This window comes from Mesoplodon densirostris, chromosome 4 (genome assembly GCF_025265405.1).
Source record: "Mesoplodon densirostris isolate mMesDen1 chromosome 4, mMesDen1 primary haplotype, whole genome shotgun sequence".
Lineage (NCBI taxonomy): Eukaryota > Metazoa > Chordata > Mammalia > Artiodactyla > Ziphiidae > Mesoplodon > Mesoplodon densirostris.
The window spans coordinates 80,902,801-80,916,210 of record NC_082664.1 but is presented as its reverse complement, the minus strand read 5'-3'; the positions used below and the strand labels follow the sequence as shown (position 1 = coordinate 80,916,210).

The window sequence follows — 13,410 nt, the reverse complement described above, 5'->3', positions numbered from 1 at the left end:
ATTTAAATGTTCTCACCAAAATGAAAAGAAAGAAAGAAAAAAGTTAAATATGTGAGGTGATAGATGTGTTAAGTCAGAATCCTTTCACAATAATATGGATCATCATGTTGAACATTTTAAGTATCTTACAATTTTACCTGTCAATTATTCCTCAATAAAGCTGGAATAATTTAAAAAACATGTAAAATATAATAATCCCCATTTATATAAGTTGCATTTTAAAAGTTATCTCTAATCAAAGGAAGTTTTCTTAAGAGCTTAGAAAATGAGTTCAGAAAGCAGCTTTTAAACAGATTAAACAGCTCCTACCAAACTAGTTTGTTTAGAAATGAATAATTCTTGATTCTTTATTCTTCCAACAAAGATGAACAATTTAATCCTTTGTTTATTTATGTTGTTGTTGTTAGAGTTTCACAGAAGTCCTCAAAATGTTACCTTGTCTTGTTAGCAAGATGAATATTCTTGGGAAACTAAAGGAAAAATAATAAATAATTGTAGTTCTAGACTTCTGTTCAGTTTCATTTCAGGTTGAATTTGGTCTAGGATGACCAGCAATCTCTAAGTCCATTGAGGTTGGAACACACTCTCTGTAGCAAACGACTGATTTATTACAAACTAGGAGTGTCATACTGTTGCAACTCAGATGGAGACTCAAAAGTAAAAGAATACACATTAGTTTTAAAATGGAAATAAATGACAAATGATTATGATTTTCTGCAGTTTCTTTGTCATTTAATTTCCAGCCTTAACAAATTTTTCCCTATTTAACTGAGAAAGTTCACAAAGGGAAACAGTAATGCTACAAATTAGTGACCTAATACTCTGTCATGAGCTCACTGTTTAATGGAAGAACTCCAGATGGTGATCGTTTCCCATTTTGGAAATATTTTATATTGATGATGCTAAGAAAAACAATAACAAGTCAAACAAAAATTTTAGTCAGATGCCTGAATATATCACTTGGAAATTCTCAGTGTTACTTTCAGAATTATTTCATATAAAAGAATATTCATTTCTGTGGTTATTTTTACTAACCTGGACTGGTCTAATTTTACTAAAGTGAAGAATTAGAAGTTTAATGAAAAATCATCTAGTGCTTTACTGGCCACATAAATTTCTTGTTTAGTTATCCAGTCCCCAGAATATCATTGACATTCACAAATGTTTCTTATTTAATAATGTCATGCTGCCAGAAGTCCAAGTATCGCCACTCAGAGCTATAATGCAAGTGTGCTTCTTTAATGAATGGTTCATATTAAAAATGTTAGAATGCCTTTCAGATGAAAAACATTTTGAATTCAGCAGTTCATTTTTTTCTCAACAGGCAGGAACCCATTAACAGAATAATACTGGTAACTGAGGCATTTTTCAAAGAAAATAATATCCCCAATAAATGCAAGCTGCATATCTTCTCATCTTTGGAATAAGTAAGCCTAGTTTTCATCTGTAAAAAGGGACAGCTTGTTTTCATCACGTTGCACATTTTAAACATCTTACAATTTTATTTGTCAATTATACTCAATAGAGCTGGAATTGTTTAAAAAATATAAAAAATAATAATCCTCATTTATATAAGTTGCAATTTAAAAGTTGTTTAAAAAGTTTATGTTGTTGGCTTTGTGAATCAACTTTTCATTATGAAAATAAGTGAATATTGAGTGAATAAATCTAATTTGGGTCTAAATTTCTACCTTTAAAACTTGTAATTATCACTCTTACCATATGACTGAATGCCTTCATCATCCCAATCTCTATATTGGGTGCCCTTTAACTGTTATATGGTAGAGTTTTGCATGAGGACACATAAGGTACATTTCAGAGTGGAAGCCCATTTCTATCCTTGTGTTCCTGATACCTTAGGGTATTGATTTTAAGAGAAGTCAATAAGATTTAGTAGTTAATAAGGCTTTAGGACTAGGTTATAAACTTATATGGGCAGGTCCTCATAATTTGATGCAGCTCCCCGCCTGGTGCAAAGGCTTGGACTTCTAGGGCCAGGCCTGGGCTGGGCTCACAGGAGCTTCGTGGAGCCCTTAGGGCAGCTGTCCACCCAGCAGAGGACTCTGGCTTTCTGAGCATCTAGGCCCAGACCAAAAGCAGTGAGCATCCCAGGAGCCACAGAAGAAAGGTGCCAGGCTGGCACAGGACCCGCCCTGCGGCCTTGACAGATAGACATGGTCATATTTTTTTGATGATTATTGATTGCTGTTTTCTATGGAAGATGGAACCACACAATCGGATACCAAATGGAGATAAATGATTAGTATTATGTAGATTCATTAACTGATAAATTGTATGTATTTCTGTTTAGGTCCAGATTTATTTCTTTGAAGAAAAGATAATTGGTGGATTTTGTACATAAATGCGATATGAAGGAGGGTAGAGGAAGACAGTAGAAGGAGCTGTTATCTATTTTCTTATGGTCAAGAAGGGCAAAGAATCGACATTTTTGACTGTTTAGTATTTGCAGTATAATTTTTTTAAGAAATATTTTCTAATATCATTCCCCCAGCAAGAATTCTTTCCTTTGTGGTCCGTTATCCTCTATATGGACTTAAGTCACTTATTTTACTTAATTTCTTAATGTGTCCATTCTGCCACATCCCTCACCACTAGATTTTAACTTCTTAAGGTTAGCAACTGTGCTGTTTTCAAATGTGTTTCATCCTTCCTAGTATAGAACCTGTCACAATAGGCCTTTATAAATTACTGTATAATAAATACATGAATAATTTTGTCTGCTAGCTTACCAGCACATAGGATAAGAGATGAGTATGTACATGCATATGTGGATTTTAATAACTTTCCCCCTAATTGAAAAGTAATACACGTGTTGTAAAAATATTTGAGGAAGTATAAAGTTGGAAATGAAATAGGAAAAATGAATTACTATTCAGAAGTAAGCATTATACAATTTGGTCTATTTCTGGTCTCCAGAAGTTAAAATGTATTCTGAGAAGCATGGTTGACCATCTGTATTTAGACCTTGGATTCTTAAACAGAGTGTTGATATATCGATATATTTGCTCTTTCTGAATAAATCCTTGGTATAACTGCCCTTTTGCACACAAGTTAGGTGTAGAAATAGTAATAATGAAGTTGTGTTTTGTACCAGTTTATGAGTATGTGTCTGTTTTTGCAAGTGAACTCTCTATTGCTATGATTGGTGAGGTAGGTCAGTAGCTGCCTGGACTAGCTCCCCAGCAGTCTTGCAGGTGTGTTTCACATTGACAGAATTGGGAAAAAAAGAGTGATCTAAGCAACAAATAAACCTGTGATGTCTGCTTAGCTAATCTGATTATTGTATTTACAACTATTACATAGCATTTACATTGTATTAGGTATTTTCAATAATCTAGAGAAGATTTAAGGTATGTGAGAGAATGTGCATATGTTATGTGCAAATACTACACCATTTTATGTAAAAGGCTTGAGCATCCTTGGATTCTGGCATCCACAGTGGGATCCTGGAACCAATCCCTGTGGATACCAAGGGACACCCGTACTCTGATGCTCAAGAGAGAATAGAGAAAGATGGGGGTGCTGTCAGCATGTAGGAGAACTTGAAGCCACAGGAGCAAACAAGAACCTCAAGAAGCAGGACATAGAGTGAGAAGAGGGCTCAGTAACCCCTGAGGGTTCAGTGACTTGTAAGAAGAGAGGGGAGGAGAAGGAAAATTCAGTAAAGATGTTGAGAAAGAGTGGCCGTGATAATGAGACACACAACGGGGATAGAATAATGGTGTGTGCACAGAAACAGAATTTTGATGAAAAGGTAAGATAAAGTAACAATATTACCAAGTTCCTATTATATACCAAGATTTGTGCTAGGTGCTTTGTATATATTATCTCAATTATTCCTTATAACAACCCAAAATATTATTAACCTGATTTTATATGTGAGAACACAGACATTAACCTATTCAGGTTGTCATAGCTGGTACGTAGAATAACCAGCCTTTAAGGCCTGTCTGCCAACCATACTTGTGTTCTTTCTTGTATACATAGTACCAAATTCTGTAGAAAGTTCAACAGAACCGCTGTATTTTACAATATTTTACAATTAGGAAATTGGTTATGACCACTGAGGGGAAAGTTGTCAATGTTTAATGAAAGCAAGAACACAACACTTGACACATATTATTAACAAATTCTTCAAAGAATAAATTTCAGACCCTCAGTAAAATAAATATGGTTAATCAATTAATGAGTATCTATTGCTAAATTCAACACAATTCAGAGAATTTGGAGAGTTTTGAACACAAATTATATTCCTGTCATAAAGTAGTTAAGAACAAAGAAGGCAAAAATAAAAATAAAAATTAGTAATGTCAGTAATAGAGAAGTTAGAGACAAGGGCCTGGGCCCTAAATAGTCTGGCACATTACTAAGCCACAGGGACTCCCAGACACAAGTGGAAACTGTTTAGCTGAGGCCATTATCATTATCGATGATGGATGTGTAAGTTCAACTCAGGAAATAATAAAATCAACAGTAGCATCACTGAGTACCAGAAACAGCAGCACATAATGTCATTAATCATTTATATTCGTTACTACCCTCAACCCTGCTCCAAGGTAGATAAACATTATAAGGGATGCTAAGAAATTTTAACAAGATTCTGTGCACACACCATTACTCTATCCCAGTGGTGTCTCTTATTATCCTGGCCACTCTTTCTCAATGTCTTCACTGAATTTTCCTTCTCCTTCTTTTCTTACAAGTCACTGCACCCTCAGGGTCATACATTGAGCCCTCTTGTCACCCTCTTCTCACTCTATGTCCTGCTTCTTGAGGTTCTTGTTTGCTCCGTGGCTTCAAGTTCTCCTACATGCTGACAGCACCCCTGTCTTTCTCTATACTCTCTTGAGCACCAGAGTATAGTCATCCCTGGGTATACACAGGGGATTGGTTCCAGGACCCCATTGTGTATACCAAAATCTGAGGATGCCCATGTCTTATATAAAATGGCACAGTACTTGCGTATAACCTGTGCACATTCTACCATACTTTAAATCCTTTCTAGATTACTTATAATACCTAATACAATGTAAATGCTCTATAAATAGTTGCCAGTGTGTGACAAATTCAAGTTTTGCTTTTTGAAACTTTCTAGAAAATTTTTTAAAAAATATTTTTGATCCACTGTTGGTTGAATCCATGTATGCAGAACCCATGGATATGGAGGGATGACTGTACTCAATATACTTAATGGTCTTATCTACTTTGGATACCTAGCAAACAAATTGAACACAACACGTACGTTGCTAAATAAACTCAGTATTTTCTTTTAAGACATATATTTCCTTTCTCAGTTAATAGTCACTTAAATTACAGTCATTGGCCCCACGCTTTATGTGTGCTTCTTGTCACTGTTCACAAGTCCTACTAATTTTGTCTCTAAATCATTTTTGGAGTTTGTCCTCTTATCTCCATTCTTCAGTTCTTTCAGATTAGGCTCCTTCTTCTATTTCTCTACTCTCTAGTCAATCCTTCACACTGTCGCCACATTTATCTTTTTATTTATAAATATCATATCTCACTTGTTAAATTCTTTAGTGACTCAAGAAAAGTGAAAACATATATTAACACAAAGCCATAAAGTCACATTCATAGCTTTATTCATAAGAACCTTAAACTCAAATATCCGTCAACAAGTGAATGGATAAACAAATGTGGCATATCCATACAATGGATTAAAATGGAATAGAAGGAATGAACTATGGGTACACATACAACATGGATGAACCTCAAAATCATACTGAGTGAAAGAAGCTAGAAACAAAGAATACATATTGTAGGATGCTATTTATATAACATTACAGAAAATGTAAACTAATATATACTGACATAAAACAGATCAGAAATTGTATAAAGCCAGGAGTAAAGGGGAAGGGTTGGGCTGCAAAGAGGCACAAGGTATCTTTTGGGAGTAATCAGTAATCTCGATTGTGGTGGCAGTTTCACTGGTGTGTGGGTTTGTCAAAACTCATTGAATTGTGCACTTTAAATAGATGCAATTTATTGTATGTGAATTGTACCGCAGGAGTTGGTCAGAAAAAATTTTCTACAGGGAAGGGTTCTCTGTTACCTTCAGGATGCAAGCCACGTTTCTGACCAATCTGATCCCAGTTTGCTTTTCCATCCTTTTTTTCTTCCACTTCTTGATGTGTGCTTTCAGCTCCAGCTACCCCACATTGCTGACTGCTTCCTAATATGCCAAACACTTTATTTTGTTGCCTTGGTTCATATTCTTCACTCTGTCTGAATTGTTCCCTACTACCTTTCTTTCCTTTCTCAACAAAATCAAATATATCCTTGATGAGTAGGCCCTGAAGTCTACTTCTTCTGTGAAACCTTCCCCAACTTTTTGCTTTCATATCACTTTCTTTATTACTTAGTTTTGGTGCCTTAATCTCCCAACAGTAGAGCTAATCTTATTTATTAAACTGGTACATAGTATGGACATATAAAACATTTTTGGTTACATGTTTTAATATTAGGTGAACCATTAAAGAATGCTGACATGACAATTAGCATTATTGTTAGAAGAGGTTACATGGCTGGTTAAGCTCGGGAATATTATTTTGGCGAGTACTGTGGTATAGCTCTCCAGACTAGAGACTTGATTTTGACAATGTACCAAGAAGTTATCAGTCTCTTTAGTATAGACAAATACAGACCAAATTCATTTAAGACTAATGTATAGGCTTGAATGCCAATTTGTTGATTTATAATGTAGACCATTTTTGTTAAGTGGATGAGAATTCTTGTCTTTATGGATTAGCACAATCTTTCTGGGTTTGACAATAACAAGGCAACCTAAGGTTGCTTAGTGGGCATGGGATTGATCATGGGAAGTTGGTTCGAATCTGGTCAGATTTCTGGGTCTCAGATTCTATATTAACTGTTTTCTGCAGCACATTTATTTATTTATTTATTTATTTTAAAATATTTATTTATTTATTTTGGCTGCACAGGGTCTTAATTGTGGCACACGGGATCTTCACTGTGGCATGCCTGTGGGGTCTAGTTCCCCAACTAGGGATCGAACCTGGGCCCCCTGCTTGGGAGCGTGGAGTCTTACCCACTGGACCACCAAGGAAGTCCCTGCAGCACATTTATTTTTATTTCAGTTATGTCACAGGGTGATTTATTTGGCTATGTCTTTATGCTGCCTCGGTATAACACCTTTTATTCTGGTACTCTGGTAGCTCAGGTGGGACCTGAGCTTAGCTGTGTATTTTCTGCAGAGTAGATTGACTGTGTGATAGATTTTTATCTTTTATAGATCTCTCTTTCTTCAAAATTAGTAGTATGTTCTGAATGATTAAGGATTCAACAGAAGTCTTACTTATCCTTGGATTATTCAGGGCTCACTAGGTTAGAAACATTTGTGTGACTGGACTGTAGAGTTGGTTGTCAAGGGTTATGTATTAGTCAGTGTTCTCCAGAGAAACAGGACCAATAGGATATATAAAGATATATAGAAAGAGATTTATTTTGAAGGATTAACTCATCTGATTATGGAAGCTAAGAAGTCCCACGCTCTCCATTTGCAGGCTGGACACCTAAAAAGCTGGTAGTATATAGTTCCAGTCTAAACCCAAAAGCCTGAGAATAAGGGGGCCAGTGTTGTAAATTCCACTCTGAGTCCAAAGGCCCAAGAACCAGGAACACTGTTGTCTGAGGACAGAAGAAAATGGATGTCCCAGCTCAAGCAGAGAGTAAATGTGCCCCTCCTCTACCTTTTTGTTCTATTCAGGTCCTCAACAGGTTGGATGATGCTCACCTGCGTTGGTTAGGGCAATCTTTTACCCACTCTACGAATTCAAATCGTAATCTCTTCCAGAAACTTCCTCAGAGAAATAATGTTTTACCAGCAATGGGTGCCCCTTAGCCTAGTCAAGTTGACACATAAAATTAACTATCATGGTTTAGTAAGCTAGTTAAAAAGTGATAATGAGCAAGAGATTAAAGCCCAGGAATGAAGGGCTTTGTTTGTCAAGTTAGGCCTTTATCTAGTTGCAGTGGTGGTGGTGGTCAGTAGTAGTAATAGTAGAAGTAGTAACAGAAGTAGTTATAAAAGTAGTATTATTGATAACAAAGATTATGATAATGACAGAAGAAAATATTTACTGAGTGCTCACTAGATGCTAGTCACTGTTACTTGTGTATTATATTACTCAATGTTCACAATGCATGTAGACTAAGAAGTATTAAATAATTATTTTAGGGTTGTAGTGAACATTAAGTGAGAATTATAGAACATTAACACATTTTAAGTGGAGAGTAAATGCCAATTATTATTTTAACAGTGGCTTGACTTAGTTTAGAAAGAAAAACATGAATGACTTGTGTTTGTTTTCATGATCTATAGAGAAACACACACACACACACACATATACTATTCAGTACCTTATATTTTCTTTTGTCAGTTAAACAATATATGGTAAAAGAATATAACTAAAATTTTGATTTTTGATAACATTATTCACTATTCTATGATCCTATGCCATATTTGCATTTAATGGGGATCACTATGGCGTGCTTTTTTCTAGTAATACAATGACTTTTATGAAAAGAAAATGACTAGGAAAGTTAGAGAAAGGTTACAAGCAAATGTTCTCACAAAGTTGCTGAAATAGGAAAGCAAAGGAAATAGCTCTTTTCCTGGAATCCTTATCTAATAGAAAGAATCATTTTATTTTGGGGAGGTTTGGAAAGATGTTTCTCTGTCATTTTAGAGGGGAAATTTTAAATTGGCTTTATCTTCAAAGACATGAGAGATTCCTGTTGTGCATTTTTGTTTATTTATTATGGCATCATTTTAGGACATTCGGGGTTATTTTAGAATGTCTCCAAGTATTACATTTATTTTTATGTGAAACACTATTGTTCTTTTTTGTAGGTTTCCAAGTTTGGAAAGACCAGTGTTAATAATGAAGTCATCTGTCTGAAGTAGTTTCTTCTGTACTCCATAGGCTAGGATGACTTTTCTTTTATGCCTATTCAGAGAATTTCTATTCAGTTTGTTATTAGTAATCACCCCCCAGTCACTTCCTTCATATCTGTTTTCTAGATAACATTTCCCTAGTTTATACCTGTGTTGTGTATGATTCTTCCTTAAGGGTATTATTTTATACTTCTTTACATTAAATCTCATCTTAGACGTGTCCTTTCAAATCCCCAAGTTGTCCATATCCATCCAGGTACTTGATTGATTTTCTTTTCTTCATAATCCATCCTAGCTTTGTATCATCTGTAAACTTGATCATATTTGAATTTATATTCTCCTCCATGTCATTAATGGCTATGTTGGATAGACTAGTCCTCATTCCTGGGGGACTCTGCTGGATATACTGCTAGATGTTCTCAGCTCTACTGATAATAATTCATTGCTTGCTTCTCATCCTAGATTTCTTTATCCACTATTCCGTACTGTTATACAGGCAATGCCTCTATCATCTCTGCTTCCTGGATGCTCCTATGTCAATCACTTTAAGATATGGATTAAAATCATTGTATTCCTTTATCTACTTATACCATTGCTTAATTTTTTTTAAAAAAAGGTACTCAACTTGGGAATACATTGTCCTTAAATAGAAATTTCTTGGAAATTTCTATCAAACATCAGTGAATCTTTAAAAATATATCAAGTGAGAAAGCATTTTGGAAGTGCTGCCTTTATCTTCTCCATGGAAAATGGTCTCCAGTTATTTGGATTTTAGGTAAAAAGAATAATTATTTCACCCCAGAGCTGAGAGGGTGACTTAAATATATATTTTTTTTAATATACTTTCTTTTTTTCTGAATGTGGATTGCACTTCCAGTAAGTTATTCTGTTTCAAGGTGGTCTTCTAAATGAAACACGGTTCATTTATAATTTTTAGAACATGATGCAGAGCCACATGTTATTTATTTTTTAATCACATTTTTTTCTTTATTTTCAGGAAAAAGAAGAAGTAGAGGGAATATCAGTAGGTGCTATACTCTCTGACTATCAGCATGTTCGAGTGGAAAATGTGTAAGAAAACGTTAATTTGTCCTATATTTTTAAAGTTTATGTATTTTAAGAATGTGACTAAATTAAAAATCAGTGTGGGATTGACATATATACACTAATATGTATAAAATAGATAAATAATGAGAACTTGCTGTATAGCCCAGGGAACTCCATTTCGCTGTACAGTAGAAACTAACACAACATTGTAAAACAACTATACCCCAATAATAAATAGATAATTGTATCCAAATAATAAATAGATACGGTTTTGCCCTACATGCCCCATGAAACTAAATGTATTGCCCTAAGTAACAAAAGTAGCACATTTACTTTTTTTCTATCCTTATATCAACACATGAGAAAACTTACTTTCTTACCATAAGGAAAAATAAATTATTGATAATAAAAAATTGAAACAAAGATTTTTTTGAAGTCAAAGTATTATTTTCAATTTTTCCTTATTTGAATTAGTACACCCTTTTAATATCTTAACTTATCATCATTTGTAATAAAAGTGCAGTAATTTTTTTTTAATGTATTAAGAAATCTCTTCTTCTTTGGTCCTTAGAATTCAATTCTTGACTAAAAATATTCATGAGATTGAAATACTTCTATAAAAAGCCATTCAACTTTAAAGGAATTTTTAGATTGTTGCTCCTCCCATCTCCCCCACCTCCCAAGCAATATAGTACTAGTAAAACATTGTCTGTACAAGTACCAAAATAGTCAACTCCTTTGATCTACTCAAAAAACATAAGGTCAGATGAAAATAATGATTATTAGGGCTTCCCTGGTGGCGCAGTGGTTGAGAATCTGCCTGCTAATGCAGGGGACAAGGGTTCGAGCCCTGGTCTGGGAGGATCCCACGTGCCACGGAGCAACTAGGCCTGTGAGCCACAACTACTGAGCCTGTGTGTCTGGAGCCTGTGCTCCGCAACAAGAGAGGCCGCAATAGTGAGAGGCCCGCACACCGCGATGAAGAGTGGCCCCCGCTTGCCACAACTAGAGAAAGCCCTCGCACAGAAATGAAGACCCAACACAGCCAAAATAAATTAATTAATTAATGAACTCCTACCCCCAACATCTTCTTTAAAAAAAATAATAATAATGATTATTAAACGTTGGCTTGGCAAAACACCCACAAATGAATTTAATTTTCATTTTTAATTTATTCGGATAAATAAAATATTGTGTAGAGACTTTACATGTCATTATATTAGCAAAACAGAAAATAAGGACTTCACTATTAATCTTGAGCACAGGTCGACGTAGAAATAAATGATTTTGCCATTTAAAAGGGTAAATGAAAATAAGATAAGGGCTGTATTTATGTAATAGTTTCATGTTCTTGACAAACATTCATATTGACTATCTCATTAAAAACTCACATATTAATAGACTTGAAAACTTGTTTTATTTTTTATTTTCTCTCTAATTCCATGATGAATTTAAGGCAGTTAAATATATAGAATTTTAAAAGTAAGTGAAGAGAAAGCAGGGCAAAGAATAAATAAACAAAAAGAAGTATGATGATCTCATATTTGGGGGACTATCAGAATCTCTGGACAATGGAGAGTGGAGGTGGAAGTGGGGGAGGAGGTCAAACGTGTATTTGGAAAAAGTTTTCCTTACATTCTGTCTGCCTGCATTTGAGAACAGCTGATTTATAGATGGAGATGGATTGCATATCCCTTACCCATATGTTAAAAATAATATTATTCTCATCAAGTTTTAAGTCATGTTCTCTGAGAATTATTTTGTTTAAAAATCTTTGTTTTTAAATAAGTTCAAACCTACATGGTTCACTGGGTAGCCAAGCCGCAGATAGGGCTGACATCTATTTATGAAAGCTTTAAGGAGCTGAATGAAAATGTGCTCCTGAGGTGAAGCTGCCTTATAGCAGTATCTAAATAGGAGAAGGGCCCATTGATTACTCATAGGTAGAGGCAAGCTGTTTCTCAAAATGCAGTCTCAGGTACACTTCAACACATGGTTTAAGATGCCCAGATTATATACCATAAAGCACATCTGTAATAATTTAATCCTTGAAAATTGTAAAGCAGTGTTATTGGGAGTCTGTTGGTCTACAAACTCAGTTTTGAATTAGCTGATCTTCAATTTGTAGTTAGTGTTGCGTCATTATATTTTCAAGGTATAAAGCAATTAATAGATGTCACAAGCTCAAATACAACAGTGATTTACAGAGGAAGCTTATTTCAGCCATGATAATTTTTTTTTTTTTTTTGAGGTATGCGGGCCTCTCACTGTTGTGGCCTTTCCCGCCGCGGAGCACAGGCTCCAGACGTGCAGGCTCAGCAGCCATGGCTCACGGGCCCAGCTGCCCCACAGCATGTGGGATCCTCCCAGGCCTGGGCACGAACCCGCGTCCCCTGCATTGGCAGGCGGACTCTCAACCACTGCGCCACCAGGGAAGCCCCAGCCATGATATTTTAAACTGTTAAAGAATTTAAATAGGTAAAGAAGTATGACTTAAGTCTAAAAATAGCCAAAAGATCAGGGATACCAAAGAAACAATCAAGAATTTTGCAATAAGTCCTGGAAGGAATAAAATTTTTTTCAAAAAAAAAAGACAAAACCTTTTAGCTGAAAAAGGTGGAGAGAAGTTTGATTAGTAGGCATTAAAGATTGGTGATAGGACAGCAAAAACTAATGCTTGTGTTACATGGATAGTTACAGTTTTATTATTTTTGTATTTATTAACTGCCTCCACATTGCTTTAGATGCTCAGGACATTTTAGAAAGGTAAATTATATACTGATAAAAGTCTCCACATTCATAAAGATTTTGGTTTCTTTGAAGGTCAGGGTATATGTGCATGAAAAAAAGAGTGATTTTTCTAAGACCATATATGAGTAAATGACTAAACGTGTGGTACATTTAATAGGTACTGGGATTATCTGAGAAAGAATTCAGTGTGTGCTGGAGTAGTCAGCCAGGAAACCTTACTGACACTAGGGATGATGGGGTTTAGAGCTATGTTTTTTTAATTTGAAATCTGATCTCAGCCACTTACTCTGTGACTTGAGCAAGGCACTTGGCTCTGACTACCATTTACTGAAGACCTATTTTATCCAGGTATTGTACTACATTTTTTATCTACATTACTTTTAATCAATTAATCAATTTATCTACATTAATTTTAATCAGTTGGTCCTCCCTGAGAAAGTGACATTTAAGCAAGGGCATAAAGCAAATGAGGAAGGTAGGGAACATGGCAAGTGTGTTAGGCAAGAGTGAGCAGGCCAGGGGTGGCGGGTTGGAGTGAGAGGAGAGTAGTGGGAGATGAGGTATGAGAGTCAACCAGGGTGAGATCCATGTAGGTCTAATTTACTAGGAGTAATGGGGAGAGTTCTGAGCAGAGAAATCCCATCATCCGTTTATGT

The 13,410-nt window shown here is 35.3% G+C and overlaps 1 protein-coding gene across 1 annotated transcript in view; it reads left to right on the top strand.

Moving 5' to 3' along the window:
* The window catches only part of DPH6 (diphthamine biosynthesis 6), a 175,811-nt gene that overhangs the window by 92,561 nt on the left and 69,840 nt on the right, over positions 1 to 13,410 (top strand). The window contains exon 4 of the mRNA XM_060098274.1: positions 9,954 to 10,027. Within this exon, the coding sequence (XP_059954257.1) occupies positions 9,954 to 10,027 (74 nt within the window). The remainder of the gene's footprint in view (positions 1 to 9,953; positions 10,028 to 13,410) is intronic.